This window comes from Perca flavescens, chromosome 5 (genome assembly GCF_004354835.1).
Source record: "Perca flavescens isolate YP-PL-M2 chromosome 5, PFLA_1.0, whole genome shotgun sequence".
NCBI lineage: Eukaryota > Metazoa > Chordata > Actinopteri > Perciformes > Percidae > Perca > Perca flavescens.
The window spans coordinates 22344570-22369854 of NC_041335.1; the positions used below are offsets into that span (position 1 = coordinate 22344570).

At 39.4% G+C, this 25285-nt stretch overlaps 1 protein-coding gene across 2 annotated transcripts in view; it reads left to right on the forward strand.

The window, feature by feature from the left end:
- Positions 1-22272, forward strand: part of ipo11 (importin 11) — a 146384-nt gene extending 124112 nt beyond the window's left edge. The window contains exon 30 of one of the 2 annotated variants that reach the window (XM_028577849.1): positions 20253-22271. In XM_028577849.1, the coding sequence (XP_028433650.1) occupies positions 20253-20417 (165 nt within the window). In that variant the 3' untranslated portion in view covers positions 20418-22271. Of the gene's footprint in view, positions 1-20252 lie in introns of both variants that reach the window. The other variant, XM_028577850.1, reaches the window with a different exon arrangement.
- The last annotated feature ends 3013 nt before the right edge of the window (positions 22273-25285 follow it).

A 25285-nucleotide genomic window follows, 5' to 3' on the forward strand; every position in this document is an offset into this window, starting at 1 on the left:
GAGTTGCCTCTTGTAAAGTCTGCAAAAAAGACGTGCAGCTTTTCACAATGGGCGAGTCTGCGCTCTCGAGTCACATGAAGTAAGTTTAAAGTAAGCCAACTGAAGTAGTCTACTGTACACGTTAGCACCAGTTAGCGCCTATTTGTTTACGCTAGTAACTTCTAGCTAGGAATTTGCAGGCTAAGTGACTGATATACTTGATGTGATAATGTAATGTTAGTATTGCATGTCTGTTATGGCACGTTCATTTGTGGAATATTCAGTGAACATAGCCAAAGTTACATCAGAGTAACTATAACGTTACTACCCACAAATTAAAACCTGCAAACGTTAGCCTGGTGCATAACAACAATCGTTGATTGCTGAACAGAAATCTTGTCAGATAGTGTCATACAAGTAGCCTACTGTAAGGTTGAGGATAGCTTTATGCACTATTTGCACTGCTCTATTCCAGTAAATAAATAGCTAATAGGAAAGTAGCTATTTATCAGGCAGGTGCCTGTGCACTGTCAGTCTTCTGGGTTAAAATGGAATTACAGGTTGTTGTTGCACTGTCTCAGATGTTGTTCAAACCTTGTCTATATCAAGAACGTGTCCCAAAACCAAGGCTTGTAAAATATTTCTCTTCAAATCCTATGTTTTCATATTTTTAGCCCTTGAAATTACTTCAGTTTTACAGCCTGAAAATCACATTATCTGGGAAGCAATATTTGAACATTAATTCATAGGCAGCCCGAACTTTGTAGGGTGGAAAACAAACATGTCAATATGACTGAACCATTACAAGTTTGTACAGCATGCCCCAGATTTGGAAAAAAGTGTGAAAGGACATTAAGGGTTGCATAAACTTTGAGCAAAATCTAAGAGGGTGCACCACCTTAAACACCACTTTGTTTAAATATCTGATCCTTCTGCTATTACGAAACACAATTTTGGCAGTTTATAGTAATAATACTATAAACTGCCAAAATTGTGTTTTGTAATTTTAATGTGACAAAAACACTGAATAATAATTTTGACTATGTATTGGTATATATTTTACGGTGATGTAAGGTGCTGGAAAAAGCTTTAAAATGGACCTTTTAAAGTGCTTGAAAAGTGCTTGAATTTGACCTTGGAAAAGGTGTACGAACCCCGAATAAAGATTAATGTTGATTGACTGATAGTGTGTGTGTGTGTGTGTGTGTGTGTGTGTGTGTGTGTGTGTGTGTGTGTGTGTGTGTGTGTGTGTGTGTGTGTGTGTGTGTGTGTGTGTGTGTGTAATTAGCTGTAGATCCTGTTAAAACAGAAAGCCCACAGAGTGTTAAGTATCCAGCACAATGTAGCAAATTTGTAGTTTGCAGGCAACCAAGACCCTGTTTACACATACATGGTTATTTTTTACAAAAGGAGACATTTCCCTTCATTTACACGGAAACGGAGAATTTGCCTCTGAAACCGAGACTTTCTAAAAACTCTGGCCAGAGTGGAGATTTTTAAAATCTTCATTTGCATATAAACTGAGACAAACTGAGGTTTAGGCACCCGAGAGAGAGAGAGAAAGAGGAAGTGATTCGTTATTTTTGAAAACGGAGAGGTTGAAATGTCCGTTTATGAAAATAGCCGGCCACGTGTAAACGTAGCACAAGATTACGTGCCCCACTGTAGATAATATTGCATTATTTACAGTGTTGAGAATAGTACCAAGCTTGTGCACTGTAAATAATTTGGTCCAATAGATCATAACTAACAAGCATAAGCTCAAATTTGTCATGATAGTAAATAATGAAAATTATTTAGACTGACTCAGTGGCTCACTTGAGTTTGTGCATGCAGTTGACATTTTTTGTAGTGGTAAGAGAGAGGTGCATTTTACTACGAGCAACCCTCACTGAACATAGTATGCTGCACACTGGAAATGTCCCTTCACAATATCTTGCAGTCTAAGCAACAACTTCCTCAGTCTTGTCTTTTGTAATGTGGTTTCCTCTTCAGATTCTCATGCATAAATGCAGTCACATTTATTAGTTGTTTTATTCAGTCTGTGTCATGACTTGAGATTTGTCAATTGTTGAACAAGCCCATGAGACTTAATACATTCTCTTTCTGATATGAAGTGTTTGTACACCAGCGTTGTGGAATCCTCAATGCGATGTACCTCTGACCTGGAATGGTAAACAAATGCACTAGGGGATCAGATGTCACCAGGACATGGAGGTAGAATATCTCTTAGAAAACTGTATAGTCAGTTGGAGAGGGTGTTTCTTTTTGTATCATTAAGTAATGTTTAACTAAGCTATCTCACTGACAACTACTATAAGATTCTCCCTGGTTAAAAGGGCTGGCAGAATAGCAAAGACGATATCTCAGTGGACTTGTCAAAGGAAGGGAATTGGTCTGATAGCGCCACTTGAATACTAATCTTAATTAATTATTTATCAGCAATAATCAATCTGTCTCTCTCTGCTTCAACAATAACAACAATGAATTGATCTAAACATCTCATTTTATTGATATGTTCTTTTTTTTTGTCACAGTTTAAATTGCTAATTTTTATTTTCAAAATGCAAATATTCATTCAAATCAGAAAGAATAAACCCTACTGGTGTCGCTGATAGGAAAACACATTGCAACAAAAGTTTCTATCCACAGTTTAAAGGTACCTTGTGCAGTTTTCTTATAAATAAACCAAACCTTTGTTTACATATGTGTATTGTGTATACATTATCCTTAAGGTCTAACAAACATGACGAATGTATTTCATTTCTTATAAAAGTAAAAAGCTGATTTTTATTTTAAATCCTGTATTGTTAACATCCACGTTTGCTAGTTTAAGAGTCTTCTTCCTTGCATTTGTTGATACTATCAGCATTTCTTGGTTTGTTACCGCCACCAACTGTCGATGAGCAGAATAGTGTGACACTGGCGGTGGGAATGTGTATCCTGTCACACATGTTCATATGTGAGTGTTCTCATGTGCTGCATTATTTCATAAAAAAGTAGTGAAATTGATTTATTCTACTTGCCTCACGCATACAGGAGCACTCAATGTCAAACAAACAAGCAAACAAATCAATATCCCACAATAAGTGGTTTAAAAGCTTTTCCAAAGGGTCATGAGCCTTCATGTGTATTTGTGGTCCTCAACAATTCACTGATGATACCTGTAAGAGTATGCTCAGATTTTCAATATTTTCAAAAGCCACTAAATGTTAATTAAAGGAAACATTGAGGCAACCATTTGATTGCGCTTGATTCGGTTGAACTTTATATGCACTACATATCACAGCAAATTCTTATTTTGATACTAATTAATACAATGAAAGACATTGCATAATTAAGTATTCCAAATAAAGCTGTTCATTAAGTTGATTTAGGCTATGGTAATCCTTCGCCAACAGAATTAGTAAGTTGCAAATTCTCTTCTAACCCTCTGAAAGCCCTACACTTGCCACCCACCCCCAAAAAAAAGAGTGTACAAGTAAAAAGGTTTGCAAAGCTTGAAATCCCAGGTTATAATGAAAGTGAATAATTTCTGCACAAAGATGGTATTTGCGCCAAAAATGACATTATTACACTTGTATCTATTGAAATCAATCATAATACATCTTCGGTTTTTGGTTTATATCACATTTATATGGCAATAAATTTAAAATGTACCTTTTTAGTTACAGGAAGATGCTTCTCCCTTACGGAGTGCCTTCTTTTTTCTGTGCATTCCCGCATGGTAACTTATGAGATTTTCAAAAGTTCCAAACTGCAAAAGTTGCTGACTGCATCCTTCCACTCATGAGTCTTACAAATGCAGAAATTGGTCTTTCAGTTCCTGCCAGATGGCACAGCAGATTTCAGACAAGATGTTGTATGTCATGTTTGACCCAGTTTGCAGCTCAAAGCCCCAGTTGCAATAGTCCTCCACATCACGGCCAATCCACCAGCCAAATCCACCAGAGCACCGTGAAGGTTTGCACTGACAAGTCAAAAAATTAGAATTATTTATTGGCCTTTATTTATGACAAACAATCAAGGTCTTTCACAGGTTTTTACATTGTAGCATATCCACAAACTAATTTTGTTTCCATTTGATTTTGAAAGAATTGCTGAGAAAATTATTTAAAGTTCAGCAGTTTCAAAAGACGATGGAGCTTAGGATTCTACACATTACTTTACTGTATGTTGACACACACCTAATCTATATACACTGGTGCACATGTGCATTTAGAATCCCTATTAACACAATCACTATAAACATGGGCAACTCAGTTGGACTCCTATTGTTTACAGTATCCATACACATGTTGACAATACAGGGCTAAATCATTTTTCTTATTCATTACTTTTTGGCATAAAATGTACAAACAATTCAGTTTCACCGTGCTTGAGTTTTAATAGTTGTAGTAGTAGTTTTCTTATCTATTCCAGTGCATTATGAACAGATTCACCTATTGTGTTTTGGGGCTAACATTCTCCAAAACTGTAAGCTGAACCACAAGCCCCAGTTAAATTTGCAAATGCGATGAATGTGGCTGTTCAGTTGCCATCCATCCATCTTCGTCCGCTTATCCGGTGTCGGGTCGCGGGGGGAGCAGCTCCAGCAGGGGACCCCAAACTTCCCTTTCCCGAGCAACATTAACCAGCTCCGACTGGGGATCGGCGTTCCCAGGCCAGGTTGGAGATATAATCCCTCCACCTAGTCCTGTGTCTTCCCCGAGGCCTCCTCCCAGCTGGACGTGCCTGGAACACCTCCCTAGGGAGGCGCCCAGGGGGCATCCTTACCAGATGCCCGAACCACCTCAACTGGCTCCTTTCGACGCAAAGGAGCAGCGGCTCTACTCCGAGCTCCTCACGGATGACTGAGCTTCTCACCCTATCTCTAAGGGAGACGCCAGCCACCCTCCTGAGGAAACCCATTTCGCCGCTTGTACCCTGGATCTCGTTCTTTCGGTCATGACCCAGCCTTCATGACCATAGGTGAGGGTAGGAATGAAAACTGACCCGGTAGATCGAGAGCTTTGCCTTCTGGCTCAGCTCTCTTTTTCGTCTGGCGGTGCGATAGATTGAATGCAATACCGCACCCGCTGCGCCCGATTCTCCGACCAATCTCCCGCTCCATTGTCCCTCACTCGCGAACACAACCCCCAAGGTACTTGAACTCCTTCACTTGGGGTAAGGACTCATTCCCTACCTGGAGAAGGCATTCCATCGGTTTCCTACTGAGAACCATGGCCTCAGATTTAGAGGTGCTGATCCTCATCCCAACTGCTTCACACTCGGTTGCGAACCGATCCAGTGAGTGCTGAAGGTCGCAGGCCGATGATGCCATCAGGACCACATCATCTGCAAAGAGCAGCGATGAGATCCCCAGCCCACCAAACTGCAACCCCTGCCCACTCCGACTACGCCTCGATATCCTGTCCATAAATATTACAAACAGGATTGGTGACAAAGCGCAGCCCTGGCGGAGGCCAACCCTCACCTGAAACGAGTCCGACTTACTACCGAGAACCCGGACACAGCTCTCACTTTGGTCATACAGAGATTGGATGGCTCTGAGTAGAGACCCCCTCACCCCATACTCCCGCAGCACCTCCCACAGTATCTCCCGGGGGACCCGGTCATATGCCTTCTCCAAATCTACAAAACACATGTAGACCGGTTGGGCATACTCCCAGGCTCCCTCCAGGATCCTTGCGAGAGTGAAGAGCTGGTCCGTTGTTCCACGACCAGGACGGAATCCGCATTGTTCCTCCTCAACCCGAGGTTCAACTATCGGCCGAACCCTCCTTTCCAGCTCCTTGGAGTAGACTTTACCAGGGAGGCTGAGAAGTGTGATACCCCTATAATTGGCACACACCCTCTGGTCCCCCTTTTTAAAAAGGGGAACCACCACCCCAGTCTGCCACTCCTTTGGCACCGTCCCAGACTTCCACGCAATGTTGAAAAGGCGTGTCAACCAGGACAGCCCCTCCACACCCAGAGCCTTGAGCATTTCTGGGACGGATCTCATCAATCCCGGGGCTTTGCCACTGTGTAGTTGTTTGACTACATCAGTGACTTCCGCCTGGGAAATCAACGACAATCCCCCATTATCCTCCAGCTCTGCCTCTAACATAGAGGGCATATTAGTCGGATTCAGGAGTTCCTCAAAGTGCTCCTTCCACCGCCCTATTACCTCCTCAGTTGAGGTCAACAGTGTCCCATCCTTACTGTACACAGCTTGGATGGTTCCCCGCTTCCCCCTCCTGAGGTGGCGAACAGTTTTCCAGAAGCACTTTGGTGCTGACCGAAAGTCCTTCTCCATGTCTTCTCCAAACTTCTCCCACACCCGCTGCTTTGCCTCTTTCACGGCAGAGGCTGCAGCCCTTCGGGCCCTTCGGTACCCTGCAACTGCCTCCGGAGTCCTCCGGGATAACATATCCCGGAAAGACTCCTTCTTCAGTCGAACGGCTTCCCTGACCACCGGTGTCCACCACGGTGTTCGTTGGTTACCGCCCCTTGAGGCACCTAAGACCCTAAGACCACAGCTCCTCGCCGCAGCTTCAGCAATGGAAACTTTGAACATTGTCCACTCGGGTTCAATGCCCCCAGCCTCCACAGGGATGCACGAAAAGCTCCGCCGGAGGTGTGAGTTGAAAGTCTGTTGGACAGGGGCCTCCTCCAGACGTTCCCAATTTACCCGCACTACACTGTTCAGTTGCATTTTACATTAAAAAAGATTAGAATTGTTAATGGAAAGATGTGAAGAGAGACAAGTGCAAACACAAGCAAATCCACTCGCACCACAAATTGAGGCAAAGAAAAGTCTGTTTTAATTGATTGTGTCAAAGAAGCCTGAGCAGTTGCTGCTTGTTTACACAACTAAGACGGTTTTAGTCTATTGACTGTTTTTGACCAGTAGAAACAGACTGAAAAACTGCTCCAGTAGTCATAGTATGACTTTGAGCTGACTTTTTATCAAAGTGCAGCTTCGTCTTTATTGTCACATTTTAGGCGCAGAATGTTGTGGCATGACATTTCATTACTTCTGTACTTTTTAGCTTTGTGGTTTATTGCGTCTGCATTTTACTGCATTTATTTAACCCACTACCATCACCATTGGTTTGCTGCTGAGAAGTAACCCCACAGCACGATGCTGCCACCACCAAGCTTCACCTTGTAGATGGTGAGCCCCTGTGGCTTTAGTATTAAACATACTGTAGCCTTTAGGATTATGACTAAACTTTTCATCAAATCGGACCATACATCCTTCTTCCACTTTGCCCACATCTTTTTGGCACACCACACTGCTTCAACAGAGTTGCTTGACCTCTTATTGGCCTCCCTCGCTACTGTCCTTCCCAACTTCATTGTTCAGTTTTTGATTTACAGCTCAATCCATGTTTTCCCCATTTCTTTTTAATATACACTTGTGTGCGCATGTGTGTACATGCATGCGCCACTCCTACATTTAAAGGTATGTGTTTGGTAACATGCGCCTTTATGACAGACTGGGGCTCTTACATTTACGCCTTCTGGTACAATACTAATTATAGTATTACAATTAGTGTCGCCTCATTTAGTGAGGAAATTACTGCAATCAAGTTCTTATCCTCCCTCTAAGTCAAGAGTCCATGAACTAATGAAGCCTCAGAAAAGGAAAGGGTGAGAGAGGTGTGTTTTTCTATGTTTTTGGGAGGGGGTGAGTCTGTTTTGGCCCTTGTTTCTCTATGCACTGACCTCTTCTGTCTTATGCTTTTTAAATTCCGCTTGTGTCCTTCTTGATGCTTATTTAATGGTGCTGTCTATTTTCTGTATGGTTGATCAATCTTTGTCCTTGACTATAATAACGCTGATGAATGTACATGGCTTTATCTCTAAGCTCACGGTTCTGTCTCACTCTGTTTGGTTTTCCTTCTATTTTGGCAGTGCAGCCTAGGACTCACTTGGTATTTATGCCATGTCCACACAAATGTAAATACATTTGAAAATATTGTTTATACATTGAAATTCTTTACCTCCACATTTACACATTTTCAGAGCGTTTTTGAAAAGTTTGCAAGCAACACTGAAATGGGTTATTCTGCTTGGTTTTAGCAGACTTGTTCTGGTGCCTCCATCTGTGTGATTGCCTGTTCTGTGTTTCAGTAAAAGCAATCACAAATTATAGTGTTGTCACTGACATGTCCTTCTGTCTTTAAGGTGTGTCTTTTTTTGGTGTTCTTTTTTAACACACAAGTCCACAAGTATAAACATTTTGATTTGGTACAACAAAGGTTATACTTCACGTTTGTCTGCAGAAACACTGAAAACCTGTATTGTGGTTTATATTTTGTCAGTTTTGCATAAAATCAAAAGTACTTTTGGCATGTTTAATTGTTATACTTGAGCATTTTCTAGAAACCCAGGAATCCACATTACAATGCAGGAAAAGTGTTTTGTAATGTATTTATTTTAAAGCGCATGTTAATAAAGATCAGTGATAGAAAATTTGTCATTTGGATGGAACTAAACACAATATTTAACGCTATCTGAACATCTTGTTTTTGCTGACCTCAAGGGGTTTAACTTCTCGCTAGAGATGCACCGATTGACCGGCTGGTGACCAGAATTGGCCGATTTTCACGTGATCGGCCGGTCAGTCTGACATATGCAGATTTTATGCCGGTCAAATGCTGTAAATAAATAACATTGTAAAGGCTGCCATACACAATGCATAGGAATTATATATAGGCTAGCAAATAATAACAATAAACCCACCCTGTTTCTACTGTAGCATGTAAATAATGCGCATAAAATACAAATGTGAGCAAGGGCGTTCAACAATCGGCATTATATCGAATCAACAGCCACATGCAACCTAGTTAGCAGGTGAAGAACACAAACAATGAAATCACCAGCTAACAATGAACTGATAACATAAGTTATACGACTTACAGTTCTTGAGGACGCACACACGTGAATTCCACTGGCTAGTTATCCTCCGGACAGTCTCGAAATGGTTCTTCCATAGCATTGCACTTTAGATGTGTGTGATTTTCCCACACTAGGAGTAACTTACCCTTACCTAGAATATTTTCATTATCAAGAATAGACAGAGAACCACTGAAGTTATAATAAAGTTTTGTTTACTTTCTTAAGTAGAATCAGTTTACAGTATTCACAGCACAAGTACAGAAAGAGACTAACGTAAGCCTCAAACAGTAGCTTATTTATGTGTGAAATACAATCATAACAGAATTTGATTTCGTCTATCTTGTCATTTTAGATGTCTCCTCTATCTGGTCAGACTTGATGGCGTCCCCTTTATCTGGTTAGAGAGACGCATGTTCTGTCCTCTGGGCCCCAGTCAAGATAGCCAATGACTCCTTGTTATCTTGTGGGTAGTGTTATGTTTTCTTACTATGCAAATAGTTTAATTTAACAGACAGAGAAGAATAGTAATCACTATAATATTATTCTATGCAGGGAAATATGTATCATAATTTCCCTAACATTTATATAGTTATATTTTGTAGCAATCGATTATCTGTTAAAACTATGTTCTATGCTAAATGTAAAATGTTCTATTAAAGAAAAGATAGAAAATAAATATGTGTGTGTGCTGTAAGTGGTTAGAAAAAAAATGAAATCAGAATCGGCTAAAATCGGTATCAGCAGGTCAAACTCAATGAAAAATCAGAAATCGGAATCAGCCTAGAAAATTGTAATCTGTGCATCTCTACTTCTCACCTTGCTGCAGTGATGTAGAAGTGTACTCTAGAGTGTGTTGGTACACTGAGATTTCTGGCGTGGTTACAGAGCACACTTTTGGCCTCACCAGCAGTGATACCATGTTTGGCCAGAGGTGCAACTCTCCTGAAACATTTAACCAAAGAGGGCAGTAAAACACAGCTTTTAAGTTACTGCTCAAGGACCTCCCAATGGGAATTATCAACGAACCACCTCACATTTTAGTGCGATCCTGGAGGTAGCTCTGTTCCCCAGTGTGTTGGTAGCAGCACAGGAGGCGGGATGCATCAGCCGCCAACATTGACAAGCATAGATTTTTCCATTTTCTGATTTCAAACTTGACGGACGACTGTGCTTGATGCTGTTTGATTCTGGTGAGATCAATGCCTCCCGTTTTGAGTGAAGTGAGTGTTGGGGTAAAGCTCCCGAACTGCGCGCTACCAACAACCCCCGCATTTAAACCTCTTCCTCATGTCCAGATGAGCTAAGCCATGAATTGGATCTAGACCAGTATTACAGGTCCTTAGCATATTGATCAGATAGGGCAGTTACATCAACACGTTAAATTTTTAAAGTACACACAAATCTTGCTCTCTGTCCACCCGTTGTTGTTTTTTTTTTGTTTTTTTTATAAATAGAAAAACACACATTCATGTCACAGTCTGAATTATCCACAGAGACTTGGTCCCCTACACAGAGACACAAACACAAAATGTAATTTGCCAAAAATGAGTCTGCGTAGCCCAATTAGTTAAAAATTGCAATCATTTAAATCAGAGATCTTCAACAGGGGTTCCGGGACCGCTAGGGGGTCCTCAGATTTACTGCAGGGGGGGCCACCAAATTGTTAATTTTGTGAAAGTTTCCAAGAAAATTAAAATGTGTTTACATGAATCCAACATATTATTAGTAAATATAAATCAGCCTATTTGTGGAAAAAAACAAAACACTGATGATAGGCCCCATAGGTAAGGTAGTCACTAAGGTAGACTCTACAAATACAGTTCATTCCAAAGGATTCGCTCTGCCACATGTATGTTTAACATTAAAACATGATTTATAAAATCATGCCAGCAAGTATTATTTTAATAGCGTAGTATTATATGCAAAAAAAAGTATGTATAAAGGCTTTAGGCCGCTCTACATGTTATTGTAGGACCAGTTTATTATGCAACTTAATTTTTATACAATTTAATCAAATGTTTGCGATGTAGTAAGGGGTCCCTGCCCTGTCTCTCTTTCAGTTAAGGGGTCTTTGGCTTAAAATGCATTGAAGAACCCTGATTTAAATATCATTGACTAAGAAATGTTAATCTAAGTTATAATTAGGAAAATGTAGAAGCCCTATAATGTTGTCATGAGTTTAATGGTGTTTATTGTAACTATAGAAAATAGATTAATTATAAAGGGGAACTCCACCAATTACACAGATTAAGATCAGTTTACGCTCATGGGGAGTAGTATTACACAGCATGTGAAAACAGTTGTAAAATGTCCTCTATGGGTCTGGAGAAGCTTTGTCAAGTCTGAAAAAATTAACCTAGTTATGTCATCAGGGTTACCTCAGGTAGGCTACGGAGACTGAAAGCCTGAGTTATTAACTTGTGGCACAGAGTTGTAATATCAGACTCATCTCATATATTTTAGATTTAAAATGTAAGTAATATAAGAATAGGTAAAACAAGGCAGTGTATACAAAAATTTCAGAATATAGATATGTATTTGTATGCACATGTATGTAGGTTTCCTTTAATCAGGGCAGTGTATGTGGTGGCATCAGTAGATAGCTGACATCTGCATGAGTTGAAGTTGAGAAGCCTGAGATAATGGGATTATTCTAAGACTGGGATATTCAGCAGGCCTATTCCCACCAAGCCAGTGCATCCCTGCCAACACATGAACATATATATAGACTTTCGCTGTCATGCATAATATCCATTAACCACACTCACATATGCGTCCATAAAAACTGGCATACACGAATACAATCATTTGCATCCCTTATTCATTTATAATCACAGGCAGTCATGCATTTAAAGTTCTACTATTAAAGGGATGATAGAATGCAAAACCGATTTTACCTTGTCATAGTTAAATAACGACAGTTTGGTGGGTAAATAGGACATACATAGAACCTCAAAATCCCATTGACACCCCTTCCTCACAATGTGAAACTGCCTCTGAAAACGGGCAAATCTCAACGAACCGAGTTGACAACTCCTGGCTCCTCCTTATTTGGCTCTAGTCTCTATCTTTGTCATGCCCCAACATTTAAATAGGCTACACCACTGATCTGAGATCAGGTGGTCTTCTGAATAGGTTGCGCAGATCTCAGAAATTGTATACATTGTTCATTTGCTATTTTACCACTAAATTCACTTCTGAGACTTTTTTTATGTAGAGGTCAAATATGGGCAGTTTTACGAAAATGTATGGCTAATTACAAATTTTGTCCGACTGTGTCGGAGTTCAGCAGCTGGTGCTGCCTGGGTTGCTACCTCACCGCCCGGCCTGTCCTCCTTCACAGACCCCGGCCTGCTGTGAGCTTGATAGAGCTCCGTCACGGCCGGCAGCCCATGGTGCTTCATACCCGCGCAAAGTCACCGTTTCTGGGTTACTGGACTACCAAATGCCGCTGCCCTGACCTCCCCTCTTCCTGCTAAATGGCTGGTGTGAGAGCACAGTCAGCGAGCTTGTTACGCCCGCAATCTCTTACCACAGGTTCCAGTTAATCTTATAATGGATATGTGTGTGTTGAGTTATTTAAACAAATGATCAGGGAAATAAACGCCTCTCATCCGCGAGTCTCATTGATAGAGCGCGCGGCTGGATGGAGCTCTATCAATGAGCGCTAGCTAGCCTCCTCTTAGACCTCTGAAATTCACAAATGTATTTTTGTTGAAATCGGAAAAAAAAGTTAGCTAAGCTTTGTAAGGCCTTAGGGTAGCTGTGATATACACGCCGTGACGAAATTCAAAGTGTAAATATACTCTAGATATGCCGAAAGTCTTACCAAATTTGCAATTAGCCATCAATTTTTGTAAAACGGCCCATATTTGAGCTCTATATAGTTGATTTCTCACATTAAAAAAAGTCTCAGAAGTGAATTTAATAACGAAATAGCAGACTAACAATGTATAACATTGCACTGTCTCGTCTCCAATGTATCTGTATGTGGTTCACTCAACCAATCACCGTGCAGCTCATCTAAATATTCATGAGCATACCATATTTGGAAGAAAAGCTCTTGTTACAAATAGGGCCATATTCACAGGGTAGTTAAGGGCCCATAAAATAGCAAGCGGGCCATTTTCAGCCCCACCAATGTTACATACCATATTAGGAGACCTTAAGGAACAGTGTGAAATACCCTATACAGTCCTTCCAGGAAAATGCAGAGTTTTTTTGTGATTGTTGCGGGCAAACATCCTTGATAATTATGCGGCACGTTTTCTTAAAAAATGCGATGGAATATGCGGGATATTTATGCAATTTTATACGATGAAATTGCGGGAACTTGCAAAAACTGCGGTTTGATGAAAGAGGGAAAGAAAAGTGATTCCCCAACACCCTGCTTTTTGATGATGTTCACGTCACGTAATTACGTCACTTCATAACGTTCCCATGGCAACAGGGGGAAATGGCTGCTCTTTTGTGAAGTAAACGCAACATTTTTCAACTTTCTGCTAAAATGTGACTTTTTTGCGAAAATGCGGGGATTATAAAATCATGCAAGCCCCGCATATTTTGCGTAAGCAATTTATGTAGCGAAAGTGTTGTGTATTTGAAAAAATGCGGCCCCCACATAAATATGCGGCTGATTATGCATTGAATTATGCGATCGCATAATCACGTTTTTCTGGAGGGACTGCCTATATAATCATTCTATCACCCCTTTAACATGCCACCTCAAATGTTTTAAGTTGCTATTTAGAGAGTATTTAAAGGGTAAGGCTGGCAGTGTTTATTTTGTCCATAAATCCCATGAATAGAGCAAAGCCAACAATGCGTTAGTCCGTCTCTCAATACTTCCCAACTTCCGCAGCCTTTCTCTGGTGCTCATCCCCAAGCCCATTCATTCCTACTGAAGATATCAATCTTTAATAACTTGTCACTATTATACACTATTTAAAAAGTCCAAATCAATTTCTAAAACTGCTCTGCACTGTAGTTTTTAGCAACCGTTACACAGGAGTTAAGTAGTGCTTTTGTTGAGGACCATTCAGCGACAGATTTGGTGCTCTAGTGAGTATTTTGGGCAACAGGATGACATAAGTTAAATTAAATTACGGTACCCATATTAATGGTTCAAAAGAAACATCGCACCCAGCGCAACAATAGGACAACAATGGAGGTCAGATGCACAGATGAACAAGCTTTATCAGGCTTTGGATTCCCATCCAATACTTTTGTTAGTAGGATCAATTAATTGTTGGGTTTAGTCTTTTTGTGGGATTTGTTTTACAATAAGAAACTATACAGAATTGTCACCAGTCTTTTCTTTAAACTGTAATTTAACTCTAAATATAAATAGAACAAGTATAACCTGTGTTTATTTTAATGAGCATTTTACATATGCACAGCATCATCATTATCAACGTCATAATTAATCAATCATGTCTCGCCCACTTCTCTTTTTTTGTCCTCTGCTTTTTTATCTCTTCATCTGATCACTCCCAAACCCCTTCCACTTTCTTCACATCTCATCTGTCTCTGTCTCTTCTTTTCATCCTGCCTCTCATTTATCTTCTACTCTCCCCAATGCATGAAGACCAGTGCTTCTTTATCAGTGAGCCATAGCAGGGGGCATGGCACTCTCCCGCTATCCTTTCTGCTCATCATCACTCTGATTTTCTTCTTCTTCAAGCCTACACACATCTCATCTTTCCTTCCCCTGCATTTTTGCCTCAACAGTAATATTTGGTCTGTGCACCATCAGGTTGGCTGTGCTCTTTATCTTCATGCAGATTGTTTTTTTCCTGCGATTCATCGCTGGTTTTTTTTTTCTCACTCTTGTTTTCAATCCACTTATGCTAGTATGTGTTTGTAGCTACACTTTTCTACAGGGCAAAACACACCTTTATTCTCTTTATCACTCCTCTACTCCTCCCACTGTCTTTCTGTTGCCTTTATCATACATTCACACACCCTGATTACTCTCCCATTTAACCTACCTGATAATCCAAACATTTAATGTACTTCTATTTTACCTCAAGTGACCTGAACCGAAAATGTTTCACATGATTAACTCTTATCAACTAGCTGAATTTCTCCCTCATCCTGATACATTTGTATTCTGATATTAGTTTTTGTTCCAAATCCTTGTAGGCATTAGACTGCCATAATTTAGCCATATTTTGGTGGATGTGTCAGGACAGGACTTCTTGCCAAGAGAATTTATTATGGAAATATTGGTTGCTCTTGAACAACACATTTATACGTTACGTGAAAGTGACTTACTGTACAGAGAAAACAGGAGATTGTTGTTTGTTAATGTTTTAATCCTTTCTTATTGACCAAGGTGACCTGTTCTTTCTTTATTCTGCCTTGTTAAGTGCTGCTTTGTTTTTTAATTGAATTCTGTTTTGATTTATATTCACTTATTTTACTGTGACAAAAGTCAGTGAACTTTTCATTTGGACTGGTAAGATTTAAGAATTTAGAAATGTCAAATGCTCAAATAAACCATAAACAGTCATGCTAAAATCCTCTCCAGGCCTCATGCCTTTGTAAATGCCTGTACACAAAACAAATGAAATACATTTCTTATGAAGTTATACAAAAAACATCCCAGACAGAGATACAGTACATTAAGTATAAAGTAAAGCTGTTGCAATTGTATGTGTGAACACATGATATGTACCATGGTATAGTGTGAATACCCCAACTCATGCCCCATTAAGGCGCCAGCCCAGTTTCTGTTCTGTGTCAAGTAACATTGGAGAAGTGGCTCTGCAGACACCATGGTAACCATGGTACTCATGTGTGACAGCAGCAGGTTTACTGTATAGATCAAGCTGTCATTCAATTAGGCTATTGATTAACTTGTGTGTGAGACATATAAATGGCTGTGGAATTAATCAGAATTTTAATCGTGATTACCATTTTGGCTCCTAATGATAACAAAAACAGAATAATCGATTATTTTGCACATTACGTTTTGCAAGTAAACTCTTATTTTGTCTTGTGTTCTGGATGAAAACAAAAATGTTCAAATGGGAAAACTATTAAGGGAAATTTCACAGTTCTAGGTGTTTTCACTGTTGATTTGTCTTTTTCCACTGTTTTTTTAAGTTCAATAATTGCAACATCTTTCCAAAAGTCAATGACTAATCGTGTTAAACAATCGTAATTTCAATATTGACCAAAATAATCGTGATTATGATATTGTCCATAATCGAGCAGCCCTAGAAAATAAAAACAAGCCTTTTTTGCTTTTCAAGCAGCACTTGAATTTAGTATCTTATATACCCGTGGAGGCGTTAAAACGCGTGTTGAGATTCTTGAACAGTATTATGCTTTGAGTCATTTTTGGCCAGTTGAGAGCAGCTTGCATGTCTAGTCAGCATTGCCAAAGGCGACTGGCTGGCGAGGCCTGTAGATGATGTGTCATGAATTATCTGATTAAATTAACATCTGCCCGCAGTGTAATCCTCTGAACCCCGCACTGTCAGCATCCCATTACACAGAACCGTTCTTAGTTTACACTTCAGTACATCATACACCCCCACAACTCTTTACATCACGCTGAAGTGAGTGCGGATGAATTCACACACACACACACACACACACACACACACACACACACAACTCATGTACTGTATTTGTGTGTTTGCAGTTAGACTTCAGGCACCATGGGATATGAAATAAAAGCTTGAAAAGTACAGGTTCTTGCATCATTAACTCCAGTTAGCAATTGCCTGCCTGACTTTCCTTTAATGTCCTCTGCAACAAATGTACTTTTCCACTGAATAGCGCAGCCTACTGTGGTCAGTAAATGACTGAGAAGAATGAAGTGGTAAATGGAGAGGAATGAAAATAAGAGGTTTGAGTAGTCAGAAGGTTAAAGTAAAATAGATTCTTAATAGGCCCACTTGTGTTAATTCTGAGAGTTTGTGGCTGCTTTGTTAATCCCAGATTTCCTGATGCAACAGTAGGATACAGTATATTAATGTAGCTGGTTTTTAATAAGACTGTGCTAGCCTTTGTGTGGGCCTCTCACTCAGAGCCACAAACATATCTATCTGGTTTGTTGGCACACTTAGTGTCTGTGTGTTGTAGTGGGATATGTTTAAAATCCCCTGTGCAGGTCGATTTTGAACAACACTGTTTTTACAGTAATGGTGGCATGGGTTGCTTTACTTTGTTTGCTTTGGAAAAGGGCAGCAATAGTGATGAGGGCTTTCACAGGCCCTGTCTTTTCATCTGTGTCTCTTCATCTTTCTCTGCATCCTCTCATGTTGCCCACTCCTCTCTTTCCTTCTCCTCTGCGTCCTGAACAATGGGGTACAGCTGCCCCTCTCACAGCGTCCCACGTCATCTTGTTTTCGTCAATTGCTTTCTTTATGGTGTTCTCTGCCACAACGTCGTCATGTCAGTTCCCGGTAACCTCATTTCTTGCACAACAATACCTCTTTCTCTTGCTGCATTTGTGTTTCTGTGTTGCCACTTTCTTCACTTTCCGCTTCACCTTTCCTTTTTGCGTGGCAATCAGATCCTCACCTCTTCTAGCCTCACATCTCCTTTGTTCTTTGGTCTTTCTTCTCTTCTCTCTTGTCTTCTCATCTCTGCCTCTGTTTTTCCCCAGGGATGACACTGGATCATACGTATTGTTCTTATTGTCGTAGCTTCCACTCTTCAGATTGGTTTGTATCAGTGCTGTATTGTACGCGGAGTCTCAGCACAGCAGGTGTCCTCAGCATTTTGCTCTTTATCTCAGCGCTCTGTTGTCAGCTATTGTAAACATTCTGCTTTTAAGCTCATTTCTACTCACATCCTGTTAACATTCTCTATTTAACCGTCTCTTCATCTGTTGCATCTCTCCTCGTATTATCCTTTTCAATGTACACAACTTCTTCAAACACTCCTAGAAGTGCTCATTCACGCACACACCTTTTTTTTATCTTTTGTTCTTTGGCTGAGCCATTATAAACCTCATCTACACAGAAGACTTGTAATTGCCCTTTTCCAGAATTAACATCTGATATTTATTGGGATTTATGCACATGTGTATCATTGTTTTTTTCCAAAGTTAGATTAGATATTTAAGGAGGATCATAGTAATTAAGAAATGCTTACTAAGACCTTTTTATATTTGGCTCACACACATCAAAGTTGTTTGTGCCATGGTTACACACACACACACACACACACACACACACACACACACACACACACACACACACACACACACACACACACAACATTACGAGGATACAGTCCTATACAGACAAATACACATCCTGGAGGTCTCTGTGCTGAAGGTAATTATGCAGGTTACATGACAGCTTTTCCATTAAGCCACTCTCCAACAGCCACTCTTCACTAGTTTGATTGCACTGTAATGAAAAAGAACTAATTAGCATGACAAGTATTCGCTACAGTGATTGGCTAGAGATCAAGAGTTGTTATTACAATAATCTTCTTCTCAAAGGACCCAATGTTTTCTTTTTTCTTTGGGATTTGTAGGTTCTTTTCTGGGACTGAGTGAGTAAGAGTGCACAAGCTTGCCCAAATGTCAAGTTTGTGTATGATAGATTATAAAAAAGATTAGGTGACCTTGTGTGTTCAGTACACGGCCTGTTTTCAAAAGGTTGGAGGAGGAGGGTTAAGCAACATCACATAATAATAAATAATAATAATAATAATAATAATAATAATAATTAATCTGTGGGGAAATCAAAGTGGGTGAGCCAGAATCAATCTTTAGGCATACAGGTGCACAAATACACACGCATAAATATCACTTTAAAAACATTGGTGAATTAAAGGTACATAACAGATTCAAATGCAGAGAAAATTTGCATAATACAGAAAGTTCCGTTTACATATTTATATAATTACCTTTTTAATTGATTTTGTTGGCCTTTCTGTAAATAGGAATATGATTTGATTGTGGGATGGTGTCCACAGTACGTGTATACCCCTCTAATTTATTTATTTGCAAACAGAGTGCAGGCTTTCAAACTTTTCTGTGGTGGTTTTTTCCTCTGCCATTTCTTCATTCCAAAGAAAAATAAATGACCGTGTGCTTGCACGCAGAAATGTGTCGGCTCTAGTCAGTCATCCAAGTTTTTCTTGCTTTTTTTCTCTATTGTCAAGGATTATTTTTCCAGTGCTGTCGTCTGCGTAAGATGAATGGCAGCAACTGCATATACTGAATCATTTTCTCTAGTCCAAAGTTTGATGTATACGTCAAAGTTGGAGTGTTGCTTTTTCCTCCCTTTTTTGTCAAAAGGGACTCTAAAACAGTGAGGGCTTGCTTTACTACTGAATGTCCTTTTCGACTACTTTTGCAGGTACATTGTATTGCCAACCTGAGCAGAAATGGGTGGAATTAAGACAAAATAGTTTTCCGTCATTTACTGTGAATAGGGCTTAGGTTTATCTCTTCATTCACTGTTTATATTATGCAACGCCAAAAAACACTGCATAACGGAAATGTAGTGTGTAGTTGTGCACTCAGACTCTAGTCCTTAATCATCTGGAAGTAGAAGGAGAAGTTCACCACGGTTGTAAATCTACTCACCCTCATGCCAGTTGACCCGAGATAATAAAAGTGAGATCTTACTGGAATGAGAGAAGTCAGTCAGTCAGTCAGTCGGTCAGTAAGTGCAGTGCATAGATGGGCTGAATGTTTTTTTGTTTTGTTTTTTAAAGGTGTGAAAGATGCCTTGAACGAGAATAACTCTTCAGCTGCAATGCACAGTGCTAGGTGTGAGAGAAGCTGGGCATAGTATCCAGACTGGGAAGCTTGTTAGAGAGAGCCCACCTAAGCTATCTCCTACAAAATCAGACCTGCAATGCCTACAGAACAATTATGTGAAAGCCCATACTGACCCAGCCAAAACCAGACTTGAATCCCTTTACAAAATGTTCCAACTTGAGTGAACTTGAGCAAATCTTCAACAAAGAATGAGAGAGAAAAGGAAATCCCCAAATCCAGATTCGCTACTACAGTGCAGACATATCCAAGAAGAATCAAACCTTTTAATTGCTGCCAAAATATCCAACCTCCCTGTATTTACCCAGGAAAGGAGGAGGAGATTAAAAAAGACATGATGCTTGCATGCAATTTGTTTTCAAGAAATTATGTTTCTTGAAAAGTGTTTTATTTAGACTGTTGACAAAAAGCCATACTTTATTTAATTTGGAATTCAGTGTGCAATTACTTCATGTCACTTTGTTTGAAAAGTTTCTGAAAGTAGTAGTCTATATGTTAAACATTGCATGAGAAAGAATATGAGCAGTTCATTTACTGTCAGTACATTTCATATTTTTATAACCCCAACTTCCTCAGACAGCATCCGAAATGTAATTTTTCTATTTTCTTTGTCCCACTACAGTTGGCTTTGGAGGACCCAGTGCACAGTGTTTCCCTCCAGCAGTTTGTCTATGAGAAGCTGAAGGCACAGCAGGCCATGATGGGGGACCAGGGCTTCGGGGTCCTGATGGAGACCGTGGACACCGAGCTCGTCAGGCAGCTCCAGGAGTTCCTCCAAGGCCTCTGAATCACCTATACAATTCTTCACTACCTTACAGAACCATCTCCTCCTGTTTTTGAAAATGTACCCGAAAGGCTAATAATCTGCCCGACATGTGGACTAATCCCACCCTTCCCAACTGCTACCCATGCTTTGCCTTATCTATATTCAGACCTAGCCTTGTCGACTGTCCTCAGCTAACACCCCTCGTCCCTTTCTCTAGTATTTGGATTCCTTTACATTTTTTTTTTTTTTTTTTTCTCAAGATGGGGTTTAAGTGGGTACTTTAAAATGTGCAAGTACCTTCACACCCACATACAAACATCACCACACTAGAGCTTCCACTCAATTCTTCTAGTTTCTTCTCTTTCTGTGGTTTTAAGGTGGAATGGGTAGAAAATTGGATGGATGGTATAAAAGTTGGGGATTTGAGGAGTATATACTGTTAGAGAAATCCCCTGCAGGTGCCAGAGCAGGAGCCTCAGACTATTTTCTATGGAGAAACATAGCAGAAATGTGCATAAACCGTACCTAAAGGACCTAAAGCAGTGTTTACAGAATCTATTCTTAAAAAGAGAAAAAAAAGAAATGTAATTTTTTATGTATGTAAAGTATGGATGATATTCTGCATTACGATATTTTAGTTTGTTTTTAGTTTGTGTTAATTTCGCTTTCATTTAAAGATAATACTTTTGTCGTAACCAGAGGTCAAGTTGAAGTAACTACTGAAAGAACTCATGAGTGTTTTTCTTTCTATTTGAGTTGAGTTTAGAGGGAAATTTTGTTGACTTTAAAATGGGTGATTTTTAAATGGTTGAGTGCTGAACCACATTTATATGTACATACATACTGCTGCTAATTGATGGTGTGTTGGAGCACTTTAATAACCAAAAACTGTTTCACCTGTTTTCATCTTTTTCTCAATGGTACATCTTCTCAAATAGTTTAACACAGTGGTAGAAAGCCTCGGAGCAGTGCAGCGGGATTATGCAAATTAGGCTTTACTTGCATTAAGACCCCCATCTTAAATTTTTGCCATATTTCAGGTCTCAATAATTTGTACAAAATGGACAACATGCCAATAAGCTGTGTCTTAACTATTTAATTTGAAATAATTTGATGAATTCTGGCCTAGGTAGCTGTTAAAGAAGTCCCATTGTGAGCCACTGTGACTTTATGAGTCAAAATACATTGTTGCGCATAGCTGCCCTGCCGGTTTTTCTGATTCAACCAGTCGTGTGAATGACTTTTTAGTGGTAGAGATAAAGCTTTGATATATTTGACAGAAGAACCAGTTTTCGTTTTTTCTCAGAACAATTGATATTTGGACGTTTGGCAAACCTATACGGTATTATAAAGAAAAATAAATGACTTAATATTGGCACCAAAGTTATTTAATAGTTGAAAAAAATCCAAAATGGGGTCTTAGAAAAATATCTATTGTTTTCTGTGATTTGAAACTCGTATTGAGAAAAAACTGAATTTACTTTGGGTTACACTGCCTTTTATAATCTATTCTTCTGGAATTTATGGATAAATATGGTTTTATTTGCTCTCATTAGGTTGGTCAACCTCTTGACACTGTGATAGAGTTGAGTAGCAGTCAGAATTACAGCCTTATGCTTTCAGCCTTACCTATCCTTGAAACTAAAAAGACATTTCTTACTATTATGTTCATTTCTTAACTAGTGTGAACAGTAGATGATTTCTGTCCTTGTATTCTGTTAATGACCGCAATTATGAAGTTAAGAACGTAACACAAAATACAGTAAAGAGATGTTTTGGGGTTGGTTATGCTTTGATGGGAAATAATCCTTGTTGCTTTTTCCAAAGCATTCAATAAAATGCAGTAATCAGCCAAAATATTAGTTTGTGTATTTCCATTACTGATTGTACGATGTATGGAACTGAAAACACAGATCCTATAGTGTCCTTGATACTGTTTTTATTACTGATTAATTTGATACTGATTTCAAGCATATTAGACCACTATTACACTTGCATGAAGTTTAATAACTCACTGATGGACTTGAAGACGGACTGTCACCCTGGATACTGCACCACTGAGGACTAAACTTTGATAGCAATGGAAAGGGGAAGGAGGAACGTCTCTAAAAAAGCAATATCGTGGCACTAATATACACAGTATACTTGTCATGCAAGCTGTGACCAGTTTGGGAGTGACTTTGGGAAAAAAGGAAAACTATTTGTTAGATAATAGGAGGGATATAACCATAAAGGAGTAATTGCACTGATTGGAAAAATGCCTTCCCACACATTGATTGGGAATGGAGATGACTAGAGTCTACAGCCATGCTAGATGTTCTGTAAGGCTTTCAGCAAAATGCTACGTCCGCATTGCAAACATGCACATAATGACAATATTACCATGATATTTTGCAGGTATAATGTAGAGCTGAGGCTGATGGGAATGTCAATAGTTTTGCACGTATTTGATCATAAACCAAAGTACAAGTTGAAAATAAAATGTTGACTTCACAATAATGCTAGTTGAAATGTTATGGTGATAACCAAATTAATAACTGCGGAGGACGTGAAAATGTGTACCAAATTCTGACAGCAAATCATGAATCTCAACCGCATGGTGGCGCTAGAGGAAAATTCAGGGCATCACTAAAGTCATTAGGATACATGTACTGACCAACCAACATTGTCATCCCTAAAACCATGGTGTTGGCATGGCTGAAAACTGATTGGAGAAAAAATGCTATGTGACGATGCTGGGTGAGGTGAGCTTTCTGGTTAAATTTCTCGTATACTCTTAATCTCTTTACTTTATAAAGTTGTTTTTCTTCTTTCTTACTCTACTTTCAAAATTGAAACCACATACAACGTGCTACTTTTCTAGTGGACGAGCTTAGTTTATTTCCATCAAAGATATTGTCCATTTATTCAGGAACTTTATTTTACTAATCCATAAGGAACTCATGAATAATACAGAGTGGAAACCAATTTATTATACAAAAGAAGATTTTGTTGACATCTGACAGAGCAAAATTTTCTTTAGATTATTTTTTTGGGGCTTTTTTCCCTTTTTTATGAAGTGACAGTGGATAGACATGAAAGGGGAGAGAGAGATGTTGGATGACACGCAGCAAAGGGCAGCAGGTCAGATTTGAACCCTCGCTGCTGCAAGACTCAGCCAACATGGAGCGAACGCTCTTATTGGGTGAGCTGGAGGCCGTCCCCGATATTTCTTTTTCTAAGCATTGTATTGCTCTCAGGAAATTCTGTAAATGCTGCAGTAGTCAGCAAATCTTGCCGTAATGAACAAGTGGGAGACTTTTTAATGGTTTCATATGTACCTGTTGTACCAGCAGTGCGGTACAACAGTTACTGCAGGCTCTACAAAGCAATTCAATCTAGTATGCTTTTCCACAGACTGGCAACTTCTTTTGTAAGTTTGGCTACAGACTGCTAAACGACAAGAAAGCAAAGGCAGCAGCCGGCAGCATCGACCCGTTTGTTTTCTGTCCTCGAGAATAAATGTACTTCTGGCAAGTGGACACTTGAGTGGCTAAGTCCAAAGAAACGATTAAGGAATCTACACCTACCTTCATTTCCTGTCCTGTTTTTTTCTTCCTCCCCAACGCTATTAATCCAAGGGGACTCAGACATTCATCTTTCTTCTCCCATGGCTTTCATCCTCACTCCTACACTTACTACCAGTGTAGTTCTTTAGAGACACATAGAGCCACAGGTACACTATTGACAAGGCTTTGTGTTAATTACCCTGTAGAATGCATGACAGAGGAGAGCAGGGGGATTGGCTCTAATGCATAACTTGCATTATTCATGGGATTACTTCCCTATTTCAAAGATAATCATTACACTGCAGCATGTTTTTGCAGCATGTGTAATTGTTAATTTTTTCCTTTATTGACCGGCGTTCATAGACGTTTGTCAATGCGTTTCCCAGGAGGATCTAAGTGTTTTAAAGATTTTATGCATATGGAAAGTCAAATATTAACAAAATAAAGCTGTAAATGGAGCTGTTTGCATTTACACATCTTTTTCCAAGTTCTTCCCCCTAACTGTCCAGTAACACTTATGGTGTGGAGTTGCTCTCCAAAAAGAGAGCTACAAGGGGTGGTAGTAAAAATAAAGAAGTCTACACTATGTTGAAATGTTGATACTGTACTATTTGGCATTTTATATACAAGAAATGAATAACTTAGACATTAAAATGTTTACATATAGCTGGCAAAACTATTTTAGTGAGCATTTCAAATGAATAGCTTAACATATTGGCTGTAACTTCACATTTATTGTACAGACATCTGAGTGGTATCAATCCTCTCTTCTAACTCTTGGCAAGAAAGCAATTCCCAAACAGTTGAACGGAATAGTTCAACGGTTTGGGAATTGCTTTCTTCTTTTTAATACTTTTTGTCTGAAACTTAAGACCTATCCATCACACCACCATTCAACGTTTGTCACAGTGTGTGAAGGAAACAACCGTTTTCAAGTAAAGTTCTTGATTCTTGTCTCTCCAAATGAATATACTGCATTTGATGAATTAATGCTATATAATGTAGCTTGTCACACTTTTATCACAGATACAGTCTATCAATGTAACAATAATGTTAAGTCAATTCAGTTGACTTGTATCTAAATATTGGTGATATCTCTACAAACGTAACTTCAATCCATAGTGTCCCCTTGACGGTGTTTAAGGATATTGGTACTTTGTACAAAATTGGCCTGTTGTGTTAAACAAGTGCAGTTCTGTTCAGATAGCTGTTTTCTTTCCCTCTGACATCCATGACAATGAATGTCTCCTTAACCACTAGTCAATGAATAGCAGCAGCAAGTTTACCCATATTGATCCTTAACACTCTTGCCACGCATAGTCAAAACATCAGACATCTCTC